Source organism: Chrysochloris asiatica, unplaced genomic scaffold, assembly GCF_000296735.1.
Source record: "Chrysochloris asiatica unplaced genomic scaffold, ChrAsi1.0 scaffold00217, whole genome shotgun sequence".
NCBI lineage: Eukaryota > Metazoa > Chordata > Mammalia > Afrosoricida > Chrysochloridae > Chrysochloris > Chrysochloris asiatica.
In genome coordinates this window covers 4,105,688-4,128,627 of record NW_006408735.1, presented here as the reverse complement: position 1 = coordinate 4,128,627, position 22,940 = coordinate 4,105,688, and the positions used below count along the sequence as shown (strand labels likewise).

At 35.2% G+C, this 22,940-nt stretch overlaps 1 protein-coding gene across 1 annotated transcript in view; it reads left to right on the top strand.

Moving 5' to 3' along the window:
* LRRIQ1 (leucine-rich repeats and IQ motif containing 1) overlaps window positions 1-22,940 on the top strand; it is a 259,848-nt gene that overhangs the window by 71,331 nt on the left and 165,577 nt on the right. Inside the window, exons 8-12 of the mRNA XM_006872970.1 lie at window positions 2,162-2,227; window positions 3,472-3,665; window positions 4,225-4,352; window positions 11,897-11,970; window positions 15,345-15,438. Coding sequence (XP_006873032.1) covers window positions 2,162-2,227; window positions 3,472-3,665; window positions 4,225-4,352; window positions 11,897-11,970; window positions 15,345-15,438 — 556 coding nt within the window. The remainder of the gene's footprint in view (window positions 1-2,161; window positions 2,228-3,471; window positions 3,666-4,224; window positions 4,353-11,896; window positions 11,971-15,344; window positions 15,439-22,940) is intronic.

The following is a 22,940-nucleotide window of genomic DNA, read 5'->3' as shown; positions in this document are numbered from 1 at the left end:
CTTGCTATGAGTCAGAACCCACTCAAGGAAACTTAACAACAGCTCTTTCCCTTGGCTAATAAATTATGTAATCAAAATTTGTTTAAAAACAGCTTTTCTTTTTTGAAATTCATACACCCCTTACTTACACTTTGGGCATTGTTTTAGATACCTTACCAAATCTCCTTTTTTATTTTTCTGAATTTCCTTTAAATGTTTCATCTTAAAATTTGAAATATATCTTCCAGACTATGTACACCGTTTTGCTGTTGTCGTTGTTAAGTGCCATTTAATCAGTTCTGACTCATAGAGATACTGTATAGGGTTTCTGAGGAGTGGCTGGTGGGTTTGAACTGCTGATCTTATGGTTAGTAGTCCACTGCTTATTCTACAGCATCACACCAGAACAGTATTCTTCTACTTTGGCTATAATAAACCTTTATGGTGCAAATGATTAGCCTGCTTGGCTGCTAACCAAAATGTTTGACTCCACCCAGAGGTGTTTTGGAAGGAAGGCCTAGCAATGTACTTTAAAAAATCAGCTGTTGGACGCTCTATGGCGCACAGTTCTACTTTGACAAATAGGGGGCCCTCATGGGTCAGAATCATCGTAAGAACTGGTAAAACCATGGGTAACATCATCAGGTTTTTCAGTATTTTTGTTCAACACTCACTTTTTGCTTATTGGTCAAGGGTGGAGAAAGAATAACTGTTTTCTTTAATACTTGCTGTATAACTTGCATTTTTTTTTTTTTTTTTCAAATATAGGTAGTCCTGGATTACTAACAAATGTAGTTCCTAATTCTGTGTAAGGCAAATTTGCACATTAAGTGAGAAGAGTTAGTTTATTTCATATGTTAAGTCTAATGCTTGTCATAGTATATAGTGTGGCTTTCTATGCATAAAAATTAAAGAACCATTTCTAGATACACTCAAACATCTTTAATGTAGTACTAATGATAGCAGCATTTTGATGTGTTTACCATAGCACCCATTTGTTATTATGAACTATTGTATGTTTGCTGTGTAATCGGTGAGAACACAGTCCCAGGTGGCTGGTGGTCAGTTATGTTGAGCTTTTTGCCTACCTCTGGTAGCGGTAGCTAGTGTCTTGTTCTTTTGACACCTGTCATCACTGGGAGCATGACACCTGGCTCCGGCCACATGATATTTGACCAAGATAAGACTGAGACAAAGCTGGGGACATACGAGGTTTGTCTGGGAGACAGGTTGCCATGCCATACTTTCCACACTATGTTCTACTGCAAATAATGCCAAAGCATGAACTGCCCCAATAGATACAGAGTGAATCTGGGACTGTGCCTATGCCTCCTGACCATATTGGAGCCTGCATTTTCTCTGCTACCTGCAATGCACCCTCCAGGCAACACCATAACTTTCTGGGTTTGGTTCAAGTCATACTCTACTGGGTCCAGGGCTGGGTGAGTGTGGGCTGGCCACTACAGGACAAGGAATGAATGAGGAATGAGAGGAAATGCAACTCGGCCCCTTCCTGTGTATAGTCTCCAGGTTTGTGTTCAAGGAAACACAGATGGCAACTCATTTGTAAATCAGAGTGTTCAAAACCAAGGGACGGCCCCTATATGTGTGCGTGCATTCATGCACACATGCAAACAAGGGGATTCAGAAAGTTTGTGGGGGGAAAAAAATCATTATCTTTTAATTTTTCCATAAGCTTTTTCAAACCTCCTCATATTCAGGATTCCTGGTTTGGAGATGTGTAATCACTAGACTTTGAACCACTGGGTCAGCAGTTCAAGGCCACCAGCTGCTCCTTGGAAACCCTATACATCAGGGGTAGGGAACGTCCAGCCTGTGGGCCATATAAGGCCTGCAAAACCATTTGGTCTGGTCTTGACAAGTCAACTGCAGTTCCAGCCATCACATTAGGGGTGAGTTTGACCAAATATAGCAGGCTACTTTTTAAGTTGATAATTTTGTATGGCCTGCCAATGATTTTATAAATTTTGTCAGAAAAAAAGTACCCAACCCCTACTATACAGAGTTGCTATGAGTCAGAACCAATTCGATGGCACTTAACAACAACATATATATGAGGGTACGTAAAAAAGTATTGCTGCAAAATCATAGAAGCCTTTATTAAACAAAAATGTCAAAATGTGAAACTATTTTTTCTCAACTATTATTATCCTCCATCTAGGTCTGTATACTTTGAAAGCAGTGCTTCCATCTCCTAAACCTAAATACAAGCATTTTTATGAGGAAAGTAATCTAAACATTATTTTGCTTTACTTAACTTGAATTATTTAGTATCCAACATTTTTGAAATACAATTTACTTGAAATGTGTCTGCATAAAATACGCTCATAACTCTAATTATAATATTATCTGAATTCTAGAACTAGTTCAGAATTAGATTCTCCTGTCAGGTTTTGGTAATGTTACTTGATGGTTTCAAAATTTCTTCATCTATTGTATAAGCCGACTTTCTGCATTTATTAAGAATAATATGTAATCAAAAGAATAAATCTTAGGTTAAGTGCTATAAATTGCTTCAGAAATAAATTATTGATAAATTCTATATTTTAAATTTTGTTTCTTTTCACAATGAAATATATCAATTTATTATCAAATACCTTTAGGTGTGTAAAATAATGCGTATCTATTTGAGTGTCGTAATGGTTTGCTAACTGAAAAGTCGGTGGTTCTAACCTATCAACTGCTCCTTGGAAACTCTATACAGGGTTGCTATGAGTTGGAATCAACTTGACAGCACTTAACAGCAATTTGAAATTTTAATTTTAAAAAATTGTGGGAGTTTGATAAGAAAATCAGAATAAAGCTAGATTCTTCAAGATGTAGCCTCAGTGACTTTCATGAGTACAAACCTCATTGAAGATATTCTGCTTATCAGTGCTTGTTTTAGACCTGAAACCGTCTTTTCATTCACTCACATTTTTTTCATTCATACAATAGGACAGTACCTGTAGAGAAAAGATGGTGTAAAAACAATCAAGATTCTGATTATCATCCATAAACTTTTATAGAGTCCATCAACATCTATTTTCAATGCTAACTTCTGATGGCTTTTTTTTAAAACCTCACTTTCTGTCTTACCACTGAGCCTTAGTTAAAAAATCTTCACTAATATTCATTATGTAACATCACACTGATTTTAGAGCTAATTTGGGCAACAAAGGCATTCAGTCTCCAAAGACCCTGAGGTTGAGTTGCAAATTTTTGTTTTTAGAGTCATTTCTCTCTCACTGTGTTCTATTGTCATTTGAAAGTAAAAGTATTATATCATTCAAAAATATATGCCACAAATGCAAACTGAAATAATAACACATTTCATGAGGTAAATTTCACCAGGAATGTGGGTTAAGTCTTTATAGTTTTAAATAATGGGAAATATATAAATGTAACAATTTAGGAGAGACACAATTAAAACTCAGTTTTAGAGTCTGGAAGAACGGATGAAACAAGCAATCTTGAATTTTTTTCTTTCAGGTGGTTTAGAATCTTTGAAAAATCTTCAGCAATTAATTTTGGACCACAATCAGCTAATTAGTACAAAAGGTCTTTGTGATACTCCCACCATTATTTACCTGGATTGCTCGTATAATCATCTAACTGAACTTGAGGGCATTGCAAATTGTGGATTACTCCAGATTTTGAAGTTACAGGGAAATTATCTAAGTGAGGTGATTGCTTTGAATAATTGATTTCTGTAATTAATGCAATAATTTTCATTTGGTGAAAATATTGATCACACATATTAAAAGTGATGTTGAGTACTTTCAGTTTTTCTTTTATTTTCCCATTCACCAGCTGCATTTAACTTTGAATTTACTTTATTGCATACTTTTCTCTGTTAAAAAAAAATTCAACACAGTTCAACAATGTCTTATTAATGAATCTAATTTATCCATTAGCATTTTCATAATACTAGTAAATAAAAAATCATGACTTTTTAGTTATATTTCAGTACTTTAGTGGAACTAAATTTAACTTTTAAGAAATTCTGATTACTATTCTTCATGAATAGCTTTTATAAAAGAGAAAAGAGCTAATTAAAACATTACGAAGTTAATTATTAGAAATTTAATTCATAAAAAAGTCTAATTACATTATACTTTGTTTTATGATATACAGCTTACCATAAGATATCTATTGTCTGTTTTGGTAGGTTTATATTTTTAAAATTCTATCAGTGATAAAATATTTTGTTTAATATAACTAATGGAGTAAATTTGAATGTAGCTTCCATCATTGGAGAATCACGTTCTACTAAGAGATTTGCAATTGGATGATAACAGCATTTCAACTGTGGAAACATTTTCTTCATATTGGCTGCCTTTACTACAAAACCTTACTCTCTCTCAAAACAGGTAAAAATATACTTTGCTTAAACAATAGATACAGTGAATAATAGCATAAAACTATTATGTGACGCTCAGAAACAACCAGAAATGCTGCTGGATTTTACCAGTGAAAATTCATCACAATAAATAAAAGAATTCTAAAACTTAATGTTTGACGTATCCTAAAATATTAGTAGAATATTCAATCAGTTGTCAGTTGATTCTCATTTTGTTTCTTCTCAAAGATGCACTTGTAGAGAACTCTCAGGTTAGGTTTGTTTATATTTGTAAAGAATATAGTCCTCAGAAAATACAGGAGGTAGTTAATTTAATTCAGAAGGATGTCTCATTCTCTCAAATGGTACTTATTAAGTCCTGGAAGACCGATTTTAAAGCTGCTCTCAACTTGCATGTCTTTTTGTAACTGTTAAGATTGATTTAAATTTGATTTCCCTGAGGATATAAAGTAACACTTAGAAAAAAATGCCTTAACATTAAATTGAAATGGGTACCTGCCACAGAAGATCTATTTGAGACCACCAAACATCTGGATCGTTGCAGAAAATAACTGTCTAAAACCAAAACAGGGACACAATATGTGTGTGTCTGCCTCTGCTTAATATTTCATTGAGACCTATTCATTCTAATATGATTAATTTATTCATCAAAGGCACATGGAGTAGGGAAAAGGAACCACCTTTAATAAAAAATTACTTGTTTGAGTTCTATAATTTTTTTAAAAAATAAGTGAACAAGAACACCAGATTTTAGTGTATATGCATTTATTCTAAAAATACATAAAATCTAAAAATATATAAAACAATGCATGCTATAGTCATGTCCATCCTTTGAACATGCATACCCCACATAATTTAACTTCCACATAGTAAACTTTGAAAAATAGATAATTGAATCTGTGTTCAAAAATTCCCTTAAATTGTTTAAATCAAATATTTGAAAGTTAATGTGTACTTTAAAAAGGACATTTATTCCCAGAGCCACCTCCATCACATAACAACGTTTAAGTAATTTGGACCATGCACTGATCCATTGGCTCTTTTCAGAATATTTCCCAGTCAGGAAACAAAATTCAAAGTAAACTCCTCACCTACAATTTGAGCATATATAGTAAATCACTCAGTAACTGACTTACCTAATTTGTGCTAGAGAAATAGCTTTTCAACCATAACAGTTAAACTTGATTAACTTGAATATACCACATTTATTATACATGTTGTTGTTTAGAAGTTCCATCAAGTCGGTTCATACTCATAGTGACCACTTACAGGATTTCTGAAGCTCTAGTGAGCTTTGTGGGAGAAGAGAACGCCTCATCTTTCACCTGGGGAGCGGCTGGTGGGCTTGAACTACAGACCTTGTGGTTCACAGTCCAGTGCTTATTGTAAAACAAGGACTTTTTTTTTTTTTTTTTTTTTGAAAAGCAATGTCTCTATTTTCTGTGGACAATTTAAATAATTTAGAAAACATTCTACTTCTAAAACTGAGGACCTGGTGTAGCACTGTAGGATAAACATCGAACTGTTAACCACACTGTCTGTGATCCAAACCCACAAGCCGATCTTCAGAAACCCTGTTGTTGTTGTTGTTAAGTACCTTTGAGTCAATTCTGATCCACAGCAACCCTGTATAGGATTTCCCTATACAGGGTCATTATTAGGGACTCAACAACATTTAACAATAGCAACTGCAAGTTCTAAAACTTAATATTTATGAATTCTATTTATCTGGTATGTCTTATTGCTAATACCAGTCTAACATAACAAGGAATTGTATAAACTCAAGTATAAAAATTATTTCAGAATTGATAGCAGTAATTGGAATACTGAATCCAAATAATTCTTAATGTATATTTGCTTTGCTTTATAACATTTAACACTGAGGTATTTGGTGCTGCACCATTTTAGAGGGCTCTTAGAGGAGCTCTGGAGTTCTGGTATGGCACGGCAGCACAAAGCCCTGGACTGTAAGATTGGTTTGAACCATAAGGTCAGTGCTCACTAGCTGCTCCTTGGAACCCTATCAGGATTGCTGTGAGTCAGAACTGACTTGATGGCACTTAAAAACAACAACAAACCCTTATAGAACTCAGCAATGTAAGAATTTTATCTTTTAAGCTTTTCTGCACAAAAAAGAAGTGAAATAATTGTATAGTATTTACTGATAGAGTAGCAGTTACGAGTGTGCTGCTAATCTCAAGGTCAGCAGTTTGAAACTACTAGCGGCTCTGGAGGATAAAGATGAGGCTTTCTGCTCCGGTAAAGATTCACAGCCTTGGAAACCCTGTACAGGATCACTGTGAGTTGGAACCGACTCCATGGCACACCACCACTATAAATTTTGAGTATTTAAATAATACTCTGGTGAGGCACTATAGGATCAACACTGGACTGGGAACCACAAAATCAGTTCAAACTCCCCAATGATTCTTGGAAACCCTGCACAGGGTTGCTATGAGTTGGAACCAACTAAACTGCACTGAACAAGAACAACAACCCATCTGAATATATAATTTTCTGGGTTTTTCAAAGCTCTTTGTAACATGCAATCTCTTATTTTTGAGTGCATAAAGGGAGAAGGCCTGAGGGAATCACTGATATGTGATAGAAATGGACATATAGAGTAATTACATATTTCTTAAGAGTCATAGTTTGAGAAAATCTTCAATCAGAATTTTTCTTAACAAGCTTAATGCCATTAACAATACAGTTTATTAATCTTGCATTATGGTTTTACTTGTACATTGGCATTTTACTTGTACAAATATCTGAGCTTTGATGAAAACAAAAACAGCAGATTAGGTTTGAGTTTTAGGTCAGTTGATGTTGAACAAGTCAGTCTAGTCTCGCTTTCTGAGTCCTAACATTCTCAATTTTTGTTTTATAAGATGAATGGACAAAGTGGCTCCAACAATGAGCTCAAACGTAGGAATGATTGTGAAGTTGGTATAGGACCAGACAGTGTTTTGTTCTGTTGTACTCTAAGGCACCCCACAACAAGAACAACAGACTTTATGGGATTTTCATGTTGATCCAAAAAGAAAACATATGTGACTTTATAGAGTAGTGCTATAGGCAGCTGGAAACTACCATTTGCTCCATGGGAGAAAGATAAGGCTTTCTGCTCCCATAAAGATTTACAGCTCAGAAATCCAATGCAGGGTCACTATGAGTTGGAACCGACTCCACGGCACACCACCCCACCACCAGCATAGAATAAGTACAGGACTGCTAACCACAAAGTAGTTCAAACCCACCAACAGCTGCTTGGAAAAACTATAAAGTCATAGTGGCCCTATGAATTGTAACTCACTTGATGGCCCTTAACAACAACAACAACAACAACAACAATATGTTGTAAAACTAACAAGAATTCTTTCAAAGTAATATTTTGATTTGCAGTGTCTGGTATGGCTTTTAAATTGCAAACATTTTTCTTTTAATTTTTGATAATATTTTCATCACCATGAAGACATTGTGTTTGTGTGCTTTTTTCTTCCAATAAATGAAATATATCTAAAGAATGATATTTAGTACATATTATTTGAAACACTTGCTTCATCCTAACTCTTGTTTTAATTTTCTTTAGAACATGTGACTGTTTTAAGTTTGACTCAATGATGTTCTAACTAGAAGAGTCTCCAGCTTCATAGCCTTTTTGCTTCCAGTGTGACTCTAAACAGGAGCAGAAAGTGGAAACTATTACCCATTGGCTGCTCATTGTATAAATCTTTTGCTTTTTGTCTTCTTTGAAATTTATATCTTTTTTATGCCCAGGGCTAATGTGACAAGGTCAAATGGTATTAGGTTTTCACTAATGTCCTTTGTCTTTCTGGTTTGAATTTTCTTGGAAAAAATATACACAGAACATCAGTAAAAGGAAAAGTTAAAGTTTTGATTCTTTTTTCCTTAAGATTTTACAATTATGTTCCCAGCATTCTAAGGAATTAAGGCAAGTGAGTAACCAGTTGCTTGATTAATATTTCAAAAAGAAAAAAAGAATGTGATTATAAACCATAATTATTTAAAAAGTTAAAATTTCAGTTTTAGAAGGGTAGCCAAACCAGGTATTTCTTTCCTTGGATTGATTTTTGCAAAGATAATTACTATTGTTTTTCATTCTAAAACTTCATTGATTATGTAGCCTATATATCACCATATAATTTATTGGTCTTAAAACATGAGATAGTTTGAAAAGAGGGAAACTGCATTTTGCAGGCTATAATATATTGCGATCTATTGCTCTTTCAAAATTCTATAAATAGAATAGCAAAGATTTAATATTAGGAAGATATCAAAGATACAGCAGGAACACCAAACATATTAAGTAGAATTACATTTTCATCTAAAGATTTTGAATTATTGCTTATCATAATCCCGAATGTGTTTAAATAGAAAATGTCATAATATTAGGACTTAAATTCATTAATTATTTATCAACAAAGTTTTAGTTTGTTTTTTGTTGTTCTTCTTCTTTTTAAGTGTCCGGAGGACATTCAGGCAAATTTTACTAGTAAAAAGTATGCATTGAAATTATGAAGACCTACAAATGAAATGGCTAATATTTTATGACTTTTTCTCATAGTTACTTAATTTTGTGATTTGCTTTTTCCTGGAAACTTTTGAAGAAATGGTATTGTATAAGTTTCATATAAATAGTAATGATTTACTTAGGATTGTTTACATCTAGAGTGATCGTCTTCCAGTCTTATTATTAGTTTTTCTTTTTCTTTTTTTTTTTCCAGTAGTATTTTCTGTCTGTCTGTTAATGCAGAACAGGATAGTATAAGGGAGGAGTCAAGTTCAATACAAGGATCAGTTTCATGCTAGATACCACGAGGCCTCCAGTCACAATGTTACTCTGTTGGCTTCTGATCTTAGAATATTAGTAGTTTTTGTTTGTTTGTTTATTTTAATGGTAGAAATAAAAAAGAAAAGAATTCTGCTATGGTAACTGAGTTAACTATCAAAACAGGAAAGTAAAAGACATGACAATCAATGTTAGCCTTTCTTTTTATACCAAAATTTTTCCTTTAGCCAAGGCTATTTTGAGTAGAAGGAGTTCTGACATTTATAGACTATATTATTCAGAACACTTTTGTAAATATAATGGGAATATATTTTCTGCAAAGGAATTTTTGTCTTATTTAAAGATTTAGATCATCTGGCTTAGTGTTAATGTCTAAATATATTTTCCATAGAAGTTGGAAATGCAGTGCAACTACAACTGAAATAAATTTTCACTTTATTGCTAATGATGAGAATATTTTGAATACTACTTATACTTTTTGTTTGAATGAGTTTTTAATGACAATTTATAACTTAGGAAATGATAGAAACTCTTAAAAGTGGAGGAAAGCTCATTATTATTTGAATTTATATGTAGTCGTCCTGATGGCACTGTAGGATAAGTCTTGGAATACCAACCACAAGGTGGGCAGTTCAAACCCACCAGCCTTTCTGCAGGAGAAAGTTGAGGCTTTTTGTTGCCATAAAGATTTACAGCCTCATAGCAATATACAGAGTTGCTATGGATCGGAATCAACTTTATGGCAGTAGGTTTTGGTTTTGGGATAGTATAATAAGGATAGTTGTTGTTAGGTACCATTGAAGCACATCCAACTCATAGCAACCCTATGTTGTTGTTATTAATGGTATCAAGTCAGTTTTGACCCATTGCGACCCTGTATAGGGTTTCCGAGGAGCAGCTGGTGAGCTACACAACAGCAAAACACTGGTCCTTGCCATCCTCTGAATTGTTATGTTTTGATTCACTGTTGCTGTCACTATATCAATATCTGTATAATTGGGAGTCTTTTTCTTTTTCACTGACCTTCCAGTTTTTCAAGTATGATGTCCTTCTCCAGGGACTGGTCCCTACTGATAATATAGTGAAAGTATGAAAGACAAAGTCTTGCCATCCTTGCTTCTGCAGAGCATTCTGCCTGTACTTCTTCCACGACAGATTAACTTGTTTTTCTGGCTGTCCATAGTATTTTCAATGTTCTTTGCCAACACCATAATTCAAAGGCATCAGTTATTCACTGGTCATTATTATTCTTTGTCCAACTTTCATATGGATATGAGGCTACTGAAAATACATTGGCTTGGGTCAGGTGCACCTTAGTCTTCAAAGTGATATCTTGGCTCTTGAACACTTTAAAGAGGTCTTATGCAGTAGATTAGCCTAATGCAAAACATTGTTTGATTTCTTGACTGCAACTCCCATGAGCTTTGATTATGGATCAAAGCAAAATGAAGTCTTTGACAACTTCAATCTTTTCTCCATTTATAATGATGTTATGTACTGGTCCAGTTGTGAGGATATTGTTTACTTTACATTGAGATGCAATTCATACTGAAGGCTGTTGTCTTTGATATTCATTAGTAAGTATTTCAAGTTCTCTTCCCTTATAGCAAACAAGGTTGTGTCACCTCCATATTGCAGGTTGTTTATGAGTCTTCCTCTAACTTGATGTCATGTTCTTCTTTATATAATCCAGTTTCTCAGATTATTTGATCAGTGTACAGATTGAATAAATATGATAAAAGGATACAAACATAATACATACCTTTTCTGATTTAAAACCATTCAATAATAATGTTACCAATTTTAAATACTGATATATTTGTACAAAATTTATGTCATATCAGTATAAAGCATTTTCTGTTATTAGATTCTTTAGATTCATTGTCTAAATATTGAACATGTTTCAAATTTAGAAATGTCTCTAGTATATCTTTGAAAACTTACAATACTTAAAATGCTCTCAAAACTTTTTTTTGAAATTAAGAAACAACTAATAATATCTCTATTTAGTTATACTGTTGAAAAGTTCAAATAAGTGATTTATTTATGCGTAGTTTTTTTTTTTATCTTAAAGAATTAGGTTTTGTAGTTGAACTAAGAAGAAAATATAGAAATGATATAGTTTCTCTGTAAATTTGGAATTTCAAAAACAGATAACAGAAAAGCAAAACAATTTTTATTTAAATAACAAATGGTGTTATTGTTGTTGTTGTTAAGTGCCGTCAAGTCGGTTCCAACCCGTAGCAACCCTGTATAGGGTTTCTGAGGATCAGCTAGTGAGTTTGAACTACTGACATTGCAGTTCAAACTGATTTTGCAATCTAGTGCATTAACCCACAGCACTACACCAGGACTCCAAATAGCAAATACACATTCATGAAATTTACTATTGAAACTGGTAAATCCATGACAATTTTTCTTTAATAATGAATAGTGATCTTCTATTATAGGAATCTGGTTTGACACGGTAGGTTAAACACTGGACTGCTAACCACAAGTTCAGCAGCTCAGATTCACCAGCCACTGGAAACCCTGTAAAGGATCACTATGAGTCTGAACCTACTTGATGAAACTTAAGAGCAACAACACTGTAGAATAAATATTGAAGGTTTTTAGAATTCATTTTCAATATGTACTGTTAATAAATGATAGTATAATATAATATAATAGTAACTGTAGGTACATTAGTAATATTGAAGACATTCCAAGTTAATTGTTTTGTGAATCTATGTCTTTGTTTCCAGTTTAACAGAAATTATACCACTTTTTCATTTTGTTTCTTTGGAGAAACTGGATGTCAGCAACAATTGCCTTTCAGGTAAGTTTATCATTTAAAAAATAATAGACTTTTGAGTTTTTGTTCTAAATATGATAAAGACCCATTTCAAGATTCTGAATCTAAGTGACCCTAAGGGCAACACAGAACTGCTCCTTAGATTTTCCAAGACTAACTTTTTACAGAAGCAGATGGCCTCATTTTTCTCCTTTGGAGTGGCTGCTGGGTTTGAACCACCCACTTGTGGCTAGCAGACCAAGGTTTAACCTACTGTGCCACCACACATCCTTAATATGGTCAAGAGCTGTTTACAACTCATCGATGGGTAAATGGCATTAACAAATCATCATTCTGTGTAATACCCAAACCTAATAAAATGCCACTGAGTCAAATCCAACTCACACAGACGCTATGGGACAGAGTCTAACTAATACCTCCTTTAGGCTTCTGAGACTGTAAAGAGTTATAAGAATAGACAACCTCATCACCTTCCCTCAAGAGGAGCTGGTGGATTTGAATTGCCAGTCTTTAGGTTGGCAGCTCAGGGCTTAACTCACTGCACCATTTTTGTTAAGTGTCATTGAGTAGGTTCTGACCCATAGTGACCCTGTATAGGATTTCTGAGGAGCAGCTGGTGAGCTTGAACTTCCAACCTTGCAGTTCATATCGACTTTGCAGTCTAGCGCATTAACCCACAGCACCACACCACGACTCCACCACTAGAATTTCTTAATGTGTATAATGTTGTTTTTGTTAAGTGCCGTTGAGTGGACTCTGACCTGTAGCAACCCTGCATAGATTTTTCAAGGAGCTTTTTGTAGGTTTGAACCATTGACCTTGCAGTCAATCACCCATTGCTTATCTTACAGTTCTACACCAAGGCTCCAAATCTGTATGATAAGCCTGCTAAACTAATTCAATTTTTTTTTCTTTCCATTTTTACAATCAATGACTTTCATATTTTTCTGGTGGCCCTGTGCAATTGTATTTCAATTTTAAATCTGTTACCTATTATGTATGAAATAAATAGCCCAATGAAGATGAGTAAACAAACTTGTCTGACTTGTCCCCTAACAGCTATAAAGTAGACGTCTATGGTTGCTGTTTGTTGTTAAGCATCCTTGAGTCAGTTCTGACTCACAGCAACCCTGTATAGAGTTTCTGAGCAGTGGCTGGTGAGTTTGAGCTGCCAACCTCGTAGTTCAAATCGACTTTGTGGTCCAGTGCTTATCCCATAGTGCCATACCAGACACCTACTAAAAATTTGCCTATTAAAGAATGATGAATTAATTTGGTCCACTAAAAATATTTGTATCACTCTTCAAAAATAAAATCCCCCAACACCTTCCCTGTAAGTCTCCTTATAGTATCAACCACAATAATGAATGTGTTCTTTTGGATTACATTTTTATATTAATGTTATCCAAAAGTATGTTCTATTTTGTGTCCAGTTTTCTTTGCTTACCATTCAAATGAAATTTTTTACATACTATTTAATTGAATAGTTTCTTCTTGTTGCTGAGCATAATCCATTGTATTGGTGGTCGTGGTAGTTCTCTGCCAATGAGTAGGTTCTGATCCTTAGCAACTTTGCATAGAGTTCCCCAGGCGATAAACCTTTATCTAAGCAGAAACCTAATCTTTCTCTTGCAGAACAACTGGTATATTCAAACTACTGACCTTAAGTTTAGTTGTTGTTTTTAGGTGCCATTGAGTTGGTACCTACTCATAGCTACCCTATGCAAAACAGAACAAAACACTGCTTGAGCCTGGGCTGATCTCACTATTGTTGCCACGCTTGATCCCATTGATGCTTCCACTTTGCCAATCCATCTCACGGGGGGGTCTTCTTCTTTTTCTCTGAAATTTTCTGTTCGTCTCTTGTGCTTCCTCATTTCTTCCAAATAGCTTTAGCATCTCCATGCTGGAGAGCAAGTTTCAGTGTCTCATCTGACATTCATTTCCACCTTTTCTTTCTTGTCTTCTTAATGAGTTTTTGCTTTTTTCATGTAAGATGTTCTTGATGTCATCCCACAACTCCTCTAGTCTTCGGTCTTTAGTGTTTAATGTATCAAATCTGTTTTTCAGATGATCTCTAAATTCAAGTGGGGTATATTCAAGGTCATATTTTGGCTCTTGTGGACTTTTTTTTCATTTTCTTCAGCTTCAGTTTAGATTTGCATATGAGCAATTGATGGTTTGTTCCACAGTCTTGTTTTGACTGATGATATGGAGCTTTTTCCATTGTCTCTTTCCACAGATGTAATCAATTTGATTTCTATTTATTCCATCTGGTGAGGTTCATGTGTATAATTGTCTCTTTATGTTGTCTAAAGAAGGTTTTTGAAATGAACAAATCATTGATTTTGTAGAATTCTGTCATGCAATCTCCAGCATCATTTCTATCACCAAGGCCATATTTTCCAACTACTGATCCTTCCTCTTTGTTTCCAACCTTTGCATTCCAATTGCCAATGATTATCAGTATAACTTTAGATTACATTTTTTCAGGTTTTGTGATTGTAATCTGTCAAGAACTACTCTAAGCCCTTTACATACATTACTTCTATTTATCTTGACCCTATGGGATAGATGGAGTGCAGTGGTGGCATGTATGATCATAGCATGAATGTGAACCACAAAGTCAGTGGTTCAATATCACCAACCACGCCAAAGTAAGAAGATGAGGCTTTCTCCTGCAAAGAAACCCTATATAAGGTTGCTATTGACTCAAAACTGACTCAACAATACTCAACAACAGCAATTCTGCAGAAAAAAATATTCATAGTGACTCTATTCCATAGCTAAATAAAATGGTCATTAATTTATCTTTTTTTTTTAATGGAGCTGCTGCAATATGGCAGGTACATTTAATTGGCACAGTCACATTGGGAGACAGAATTTACCTAGGGAAATTAGGCCATTTATCTGAGCTTATAAGATATGTTGCTGTTGTTAAGTACTTTTGAGTTGGTTATGACTCATAAAGACTTTGTTTAGCGTTTCTGAGTTTGTAAATATTTGTGAAAGCAGAAAGCCTCATATTTCTCCAGAAAAGCATCAGGTAGGCTCAAACCACCAAATTTGTGATTTGCAGTCCAGTGCTTATCCTACAGAGCCACCATGCTTCCAGTACATATCGGTACAAATAAGGATTTAAAGCCAAGCAAGAATGCTTGATTCCAAACTTATATATTATACTATATTCACTTTTTCATTCACTGGCAACCTTTACCACACTTGATTATGTAGAATTTCCACTTCAATCCCAAATTAGCTTTGATAGTTTGTTCAATTCACCTAAGTATGTTTTCTGACATTGGCAACAAGAAATGAGTACTTTGAATTCATTAGCATATAATTTATAATGTTTTAAAATTCTTTGTGATACCTTTCATAATGTATATGTTTCCTAGATCTTACCAGTGCCATAAGGGGGGTTGATGCTTGCTTTTCTCTCCGTGAATTGTCTCTCACTGGAAACCCACTTCTCCAGGAAATAAATTGGAGGTAAGAAGCATTATTGTGTTGTGTGTGCAGTCTTTATTATACCTGCAGAAAGCACACTTGGATGAAAATTGCTTTATGTATATTAATGAACTGGTAGTGGTTGTATGCTGTGAAGTTGGTTCTGAATCATAGTGACCCTGTGTAGTGTTTCTGAGACTGTAAGTCTTTATTGGAACAGAAAGCTTCATCTGTCTCCCACAGCATAACTAGCAGTTCAAACAGCTGACCTTGCAGTTAGCAGCCCAACTCATTATGCTACTAAGGTTTGTATTTTACTAAAGACTTCAAAAAACACTTATTTAAACTTCTTACACATGTATAAACTAAAGAAAGTTTGAAACTATAATTGTAATCCAAATCATTAGCTATGTGACAAGTTTATTGTTGTTGTTAAGTACTGTGGAGTTGATTTTGATCCATAGCAACCTGTATAGGGTTTCCAAGGACCGACTGGTGAACTTGAACCACCAACCTTGCGGTTCAAACCAGTTTTGCAGTTTAGCGCATTAACCAGCAGCACCATACCAGGACACCATGTGACAAGTTTAGGATGATATTAATTTGGTTAGTGAATTTACAGACAAACATTTTATTAGTCATATTTTAAAGTATGTGAGACAAAGTCTTGCTATTCTTGTTCCTATGGAGCATTTTATGAATTATCTAAACTAAAAATGATTTCCTTTCTAACAATAAATTATATTAAAAGGGAATGTTAATGTCTGTCTAAAATAATGTACTATGAGAATCTGTGAATTCATCCCTCTATTTGGAATACTGCAGTATTTAGCTATAAACCAAGAAAGTTATAACAAACTTAAATATCATACTATGTTACCTTTTTCATTCACTGGCAACCTTACCACACTTATAACTTTAAATGAAATTTTCTTTGTAGAAAAACAAGTTTTCTAATTCTAAATTTTCATATTATGCAACCACCACTTGGCTGTCAGTTTGTCCTACTGTGGTGGCTTATGTGCTGCTGTGATTCTGGAAGCTATACCACCAGTGTTTCAAGTCTCAGTAGGGTCACCCATAGTGGACAGGCTTTAACAACACTTCCAGACAAAGACAGACTAGGAAGAAAGAGAGACAGACAATTTCTCAACATTTAGTCAATGGAAATCATACGAATAGCAGTGGAACACTGTCATATCACACCAGAATATTGAATATTGAAACATGATGATGTGCACCAGAATATCTTCAGATACAATGCCAGAAGATGAGCCCCTCAGATTTTAAGGCACTCAAAATGTGACTGGGGAAGAGCTGCCTCCTCAAAATAGAGTTGACCATGTTGACATGAATATACTAAGTCTTTGGGACATTCCATTTACCAATGGGGCACAACTCAAAGTGAACAGAACCAGCTGCAAACATCCATTAATAATCAGAACATGGAATGTATGAAGTATGAATATAGGAATATAGAAAATTTTCAAAAGTGAAATGGAACACATAAACAGTTGTGCAGTGCTGCAGGATAATGCACTGGACTGCAAGGTTGGTTTGAATCCCAAGGTCGGTGGTTCAAACTCACCAGCTGCTTGTCTGAAACCCTGTACAGGGTCTATAAGTTGGAACCAACTCAGTGACAATTAACAATAACAAGTGAGCTGAAATGTACTAGTATTGTCCATTTTTAACCTGGCAATCACATAGTTTCAAACATCAGCTCGAAAAGACAAAGGTAACTATTATTTTAAAAAAATGTGCAAAGATCTGGAGTTGGAAAACCACAAGCAAAGAACATGCTCAGCACTACTCAAGCTGAATGAACTGAAAGGGGAAAAAAAAATTCAAGCCTTGCCTTACAGTATTGAAGGATTCCATGGGCAAAAAATATTGAATGATGCAGAATGTATCAAAAGAAGATGGAAGGAATATACAAAGTAACTATACCAAAAAGAAATGGTTGATGTTCAACCATTTTAAGACGTAGTATATGTTAAGAGCATTGAAGGAAGAAGTCTAAGGTGCTTTGAAAGCATTGGCAAAAAACAAGGCTCTAGAAATTGATGGAATAAAAATTGAAATCTGTGAGCAAAGTAATGCAGCATTGGAGGCACTCACTCATCTATGCCAAGAAGTTTGAAAGACAGCTACTTGGCCAACAGACTGGAAGGAATCTATATTTACATTCCAAAGTCAGGTGACCTAATGGAATGATGAAATCATCGGACAATGTCCTTAATATCGCATGCAAGTAAAATTTTGCAAAAGGTAACTCACAAATAGCTGCCAATGTACATTGACAGAAAACTGCCAGAGGTTCAAACCAGATTCTAATGAGGATGTAGAACAAGAGCTATCATAGCTGAAGTCAGATGGAATTGGCTGAAAGCAGAGAATACCAGAAAGGGGTTTACCTGTGCTTTATTGGCTATGCAAAGGCATTGATCATGACAAGCTATGGACAACATTGTGGAGAATGTGTTTTTTGAGACACTTAATTGTGGTCAAGAGGAACATGTACATAACACCATGAGACAGTTCTTCAAGCACAACATGGGATCACTGAATGGTTTAAAATTAGTAAAGGTATATACCAGGGTTGCATTCTTTTATCATAGTTATTAAGTCTGCATGCTGAGCACAAAATCTGAGAAGCTGGATTATATGTAGAAAAACAAAGCCTAAAGATTAGAGGAAGAGTCATTAACAACCAGGATTACGCAAATGATACAACCTTACTTGCTGAAATTGAAGAGAACTTAAAGTACTTTGGAAACATTGCTTACTGAAACTGAAGAGGACTTAAAATCAAGACCACAGCCTTAAGTATGGGTCACACTTCAATCTAAAGAAACAAAAATGTTCACCACTGGACCAATAAACAACATCCGTATAAACGGATAAATGATTGAACTTGTCAAATACTTCATTTTCTTCGGATCAACCATCAACACTCATGAAAGCAGCATTCAAGACATCAAATGATGTATTGCATTAGGCAAATCTGTTGTGCAAGACATCTTTAAATTATTGAAGAACAAAGATGTTAGTTTGACAACTAATGTGCATCTGACCCAAACCATGGTATTTTCAGTAAATCTTATATGCATTTTCAAAGTTGGCCAGTGTTTGGAGGAGAATATTAAAAATACATTGGGCTTCCAAAAGAACAAACTAATCTGTGTTGGAAGAAGTATTGCCAGAATGCTCCTGAGAAGCCAGGATGGCCTAGCTTTGTCTCTCATACTTTGGACATATTGTCAGGAGGGACCAGTCACTGGAGAAGGATATTATGTTTGGTAATGTGGAGGGTGAAAGAAAAAGAGGAAGACCCCCGATTACATGGATTGACACAGTGGCAGCAGCAGTGGGCTCAAATGTAGCAATGATTGTGAGGTTGGTGCAGGAACAGGCAGTGTTTCGTTGTTCTGCATAGAGTTGTTATAGATTCAGTGGTACCTAACAACGGATTTTATGGAATCATCCATTTCTTCCAAATGGTCAGCATTATTTTTTATGGTCAGCCTTTCTAGACTTCATCAATTGTATATCATATGATAAGTTTTATTTTTTTTTAAAGTTTTATTGTGAATTATGTGACAGTTTACATGGGAGAACATTAGCTTTACATTCATCCTATTGTATATCATTTCATTGCCATGGTTACAATCCCTTCCATGCATCATCAAACAACCCTGCAAGCCTGCCCCTCTGTCATCAGCACACAGACCCTCTCCCTTTCTTGGTCTAGAGTCCCCAGCCGCTCCATCTCTCCACGTCATCATCTCAGCCTCCATCTCTGGCATCACTGTTTCTCTGGGTAGGGTCCCGTACTACCCTTGATGGTCCCAGGGACCTCCACTCCTGGACTGCAAAGTCAACCACTCCACTCCTTTTGATACAAAACATCTACATTTACATTTCCAACCTTCACAGTCAGTCCTGATAGCAGTTATTCACAATTGTACTACAAGAGTCCTATCCCCATCTTCTTTCATCAGCCCCACCCAAACAGATTGGATACTACTCAGTGGAGATTCTACCTTCCTCCATGCCCTCTGGATCTAGGCTCCCTCTTAAAAGCTTGTAAGCCAGTCACTTCTTGCCTATGTAGTCCCCCATTTTGGGTAGCCAATATCCAAGTTGCCCATCCCTGTCTACCCTGTGTATTGAGGGGATGGGAATGATTCTCGCTGTAAAGATTTGTTCCCTCTTTTGAGCTACTACATCCATAGGTATAGGTCAAGTTCATCAAATTGTATCAGATTACTCTTTTTATTTCCTCTTCTTTCTTCTTCTAGTTGAGTTCTGATCATCCAGCCATTGAAGCCAGGTCAAGTGCATATTATCTATCTACAAGTGTGGATGTTCTTCTGCACATGCCCTCACTTATCAGCTGGACACTTCACTCTACGCTCTAGCCCTCTGTGGCTGTGTCACTACTCTGGTCCCAGGAGTCACCAGGTCTTGCCATACTACTGGCCAACCAGGTGTCCGCCTGGGTTTATAGGAGTCTATTGAACGTGGTAGTGCTTAGCTCACAGCTTCATTGCTGTTTTTCCATCACTTTCCCTTATCAGTGACCAACGTGGTCACCAGTCAGAAGGCATGTCTGCTTGTGTATTCCCATTGAGTCTTAGTCTTGGAAGGGGGTTTGCCCTGAGGGCACCTGACCACTTGCCTTGATGTCTCCGGGGCAAGCAACTTGCTTGTTCTTGTAATAATCAGTCGGACTGCCATTGTTTTTTATTTTTCCTGTCGGTCTTATAAGAAGTATCTTGTTCTTCTAGCTGCTCCAGGCTTGTCTGCTTGTCCTTTCAAGTGGAGATTTCTTACCTCAGAAGATTCTGGATAGGGTTCAGAATTCCACTTGTGGTCTTACACAATGCCGAGGCTCCACAGGAAGCCTCCTTCACTGGGCAAGTTGTAACCCCATTTTAGGTATTCCAATCAGTTATAGGCAGAAGAAGGAATTACAAGCTTTCTATGGTGATATTTCTGGCTATTCCTATCTCTCCCCATCAACTGTCTATTTTATAGTGGTTTTCAAGGAAAACCAAGATTCAAAAGACATTGAAGCATCTTAACATTATTTCCTCCCTTTTACTCATTCAAACCATGCCTTAATGCCTGTATCCCAGAGCCCTGTTGTTCCAAGATTGTGCATACATCATTATTTACCTCTGTCCCACTTAGCCCATGCAAATCTGCCTAACTGTTCTCCCATCCACCTTGTTCTTCCATTCCCATCCCTCTTCTTGTATTACCCACCTCCCCAGCACCCAAGCTATCCTGTGTCTATTCCCTACCCGGCGCTCCACCTGCCCCTTCCTACCCTCATATGACAAGTTTCCACAAAATACTCATTGTGTAAATCAACCACAATCACAATAATGCCCATTTCTATTACCCCAGTCAGTTTCCTCATGGCCTTTTGCAGCCTCCTCTGTTCATGTATTTTATAAATATTTCTTCACTGTCCTATGAATTTCAGTTTATGACAAGCAGCCAGCTTGAATTTTTATGTTGGTTCATTTTGTCTCAGGATACATTTAAGATGTTTTCTTTATCACTGGTTTTCAGATATTTGATTATGCTATACTTTGGTTTACTTTTCTTTAAGTTTATGCTGGTTACAATTTATTGAGTCTCTTGGATATATGGACTTACCCTTCTTATAAATTTTGAACATTGTGGTTTCAAATATTTTTTCTGCCTCTTTGTGATCCATTTTCTCTTTTCTCCTTTTAGGACTCCAAATAAGTTCTAAAACGTTACATCAGTATTAGATCAATAAATACTGTCTCAGAAGCTGTTGCTGTTTTAATTATTTTATTATTAACCCTAAGCTTGTTAAAAATATATATATCCTTTACTCTGAATAATACTATGTCTATGACTTCAAGTTCTCGTATTGCTTTCATAAGTATCTTCTGTGTTGTTAATCCTATCCAGTGTACATTTTATTTGATTTTATACACTGTATACTTTTCTTATCTCTAGAAATTGAATGTTTTCCTAAACATACATAACCATGTACCCATTTCAAGGTAATAATTCTGTTATCTTTTAATTCCATTTTTTCCATGAACTTTTTGAAGCTTCTTATATGTATAATTATTTGGTTATTATAATTTCTATGTATAAATGAACTGTTTTAAACTAGTATAATCCCAACATGAAAATTTTACATATAAAATTTTATTCAGATCAGTTGAGCTAATAGAGGTTTTATACTTTCAAGAAGAGATTTTTCATCTATCATCTAAGGGTTTAAAATCTATACATCACTAAAATAAAAATATGGATTTGTTAAAGACAGCATCAACTCAGACTCTAAGCAGTGTGTTCCAGCGAACTTTATATAACCCTCTGATACCAACAAAGAGATTAGTTATAGATTTTCCCATTTGGCTTCTTACTTTCATGTCCAGCCAATGATAACATGGCCCAAACTGATGGACTAGAAAATTCCTTTTTATAACTTAATCCACAGGCTCCATTTGAAATCTCCTTTGGGAATGTGTTTCGATGCATTGATGATTAATAGGACTTCTTAAATGACAAAATATTCACCAGGAAATTTTTGCTAAATGAAATATTGATTTAGCTCTTGTGTAGGCGGAGCCCAGTGGGAAAAACTAATGTTGATATCGTATAGCATTAATTGATTCATTTCCAATATTAATCAACCTGTTACAACATACTCTAATATATTCATCATGCATTTTTATATGTCTGAATTTTGAATTCAAGACCAATCCATGCACTGCTAGATTATTATGCAGTACTGATAGATTGTCCTTAAGAAAAATTTTAAATAAAACACTAACTCTAATTTGAATATTGATTACTTGTAAATCTAAAATTTATTACTTGTCATAGTATTAAATATCCAAACAAAGTAAATTTTTGAATCCAAGAGTAGTTACAAAACATTATAAAAAATATTTCTGATAAAATAAACTGGTGTCTTTTTTGATATAAAGTGATGAATGTAACATCAATATATTCCAAATATAAAACTTCAAGCAAGCTCTGCTCATTCATGATTCAATAGAATTATTCCCAGTATCTAAAATACTGTATGTGATTTTATCTAAATCAATAAGCCATTTAAAAACTCAGTATTTGATGAAATGCCATAATTTTTTTCCATAATTCAAGAAAACATATTCTTATATTTTTGTATATAGAATTATATAGTGTCACAACATGATAGCTAAAGGAGCCCTGGTGGTACAGTGGGTTAAGTATTGGGCTGCTAACCATAAGGAGGGCAGTTCAAACCACCAGCTATTCTGGGGGAGATATACGAGGCTATCTGCTTCTATAAGAATTTACAGTCTCAGAAACCCTATGGAGCAATTCTCTGTCCTACAATCTTGCTGTGGGTCGGAATTCATTTGACAGCAGTAGGTTTGATAGGGTCTCTATGAGTCAGAATAAATGTGACAGCAATATGTAGGTTTTAATTGTTGTTGTTGTTGTTAGGTGCCATCAATTCGGTACCAACCCATAGCGACTTATGCACAACAGAA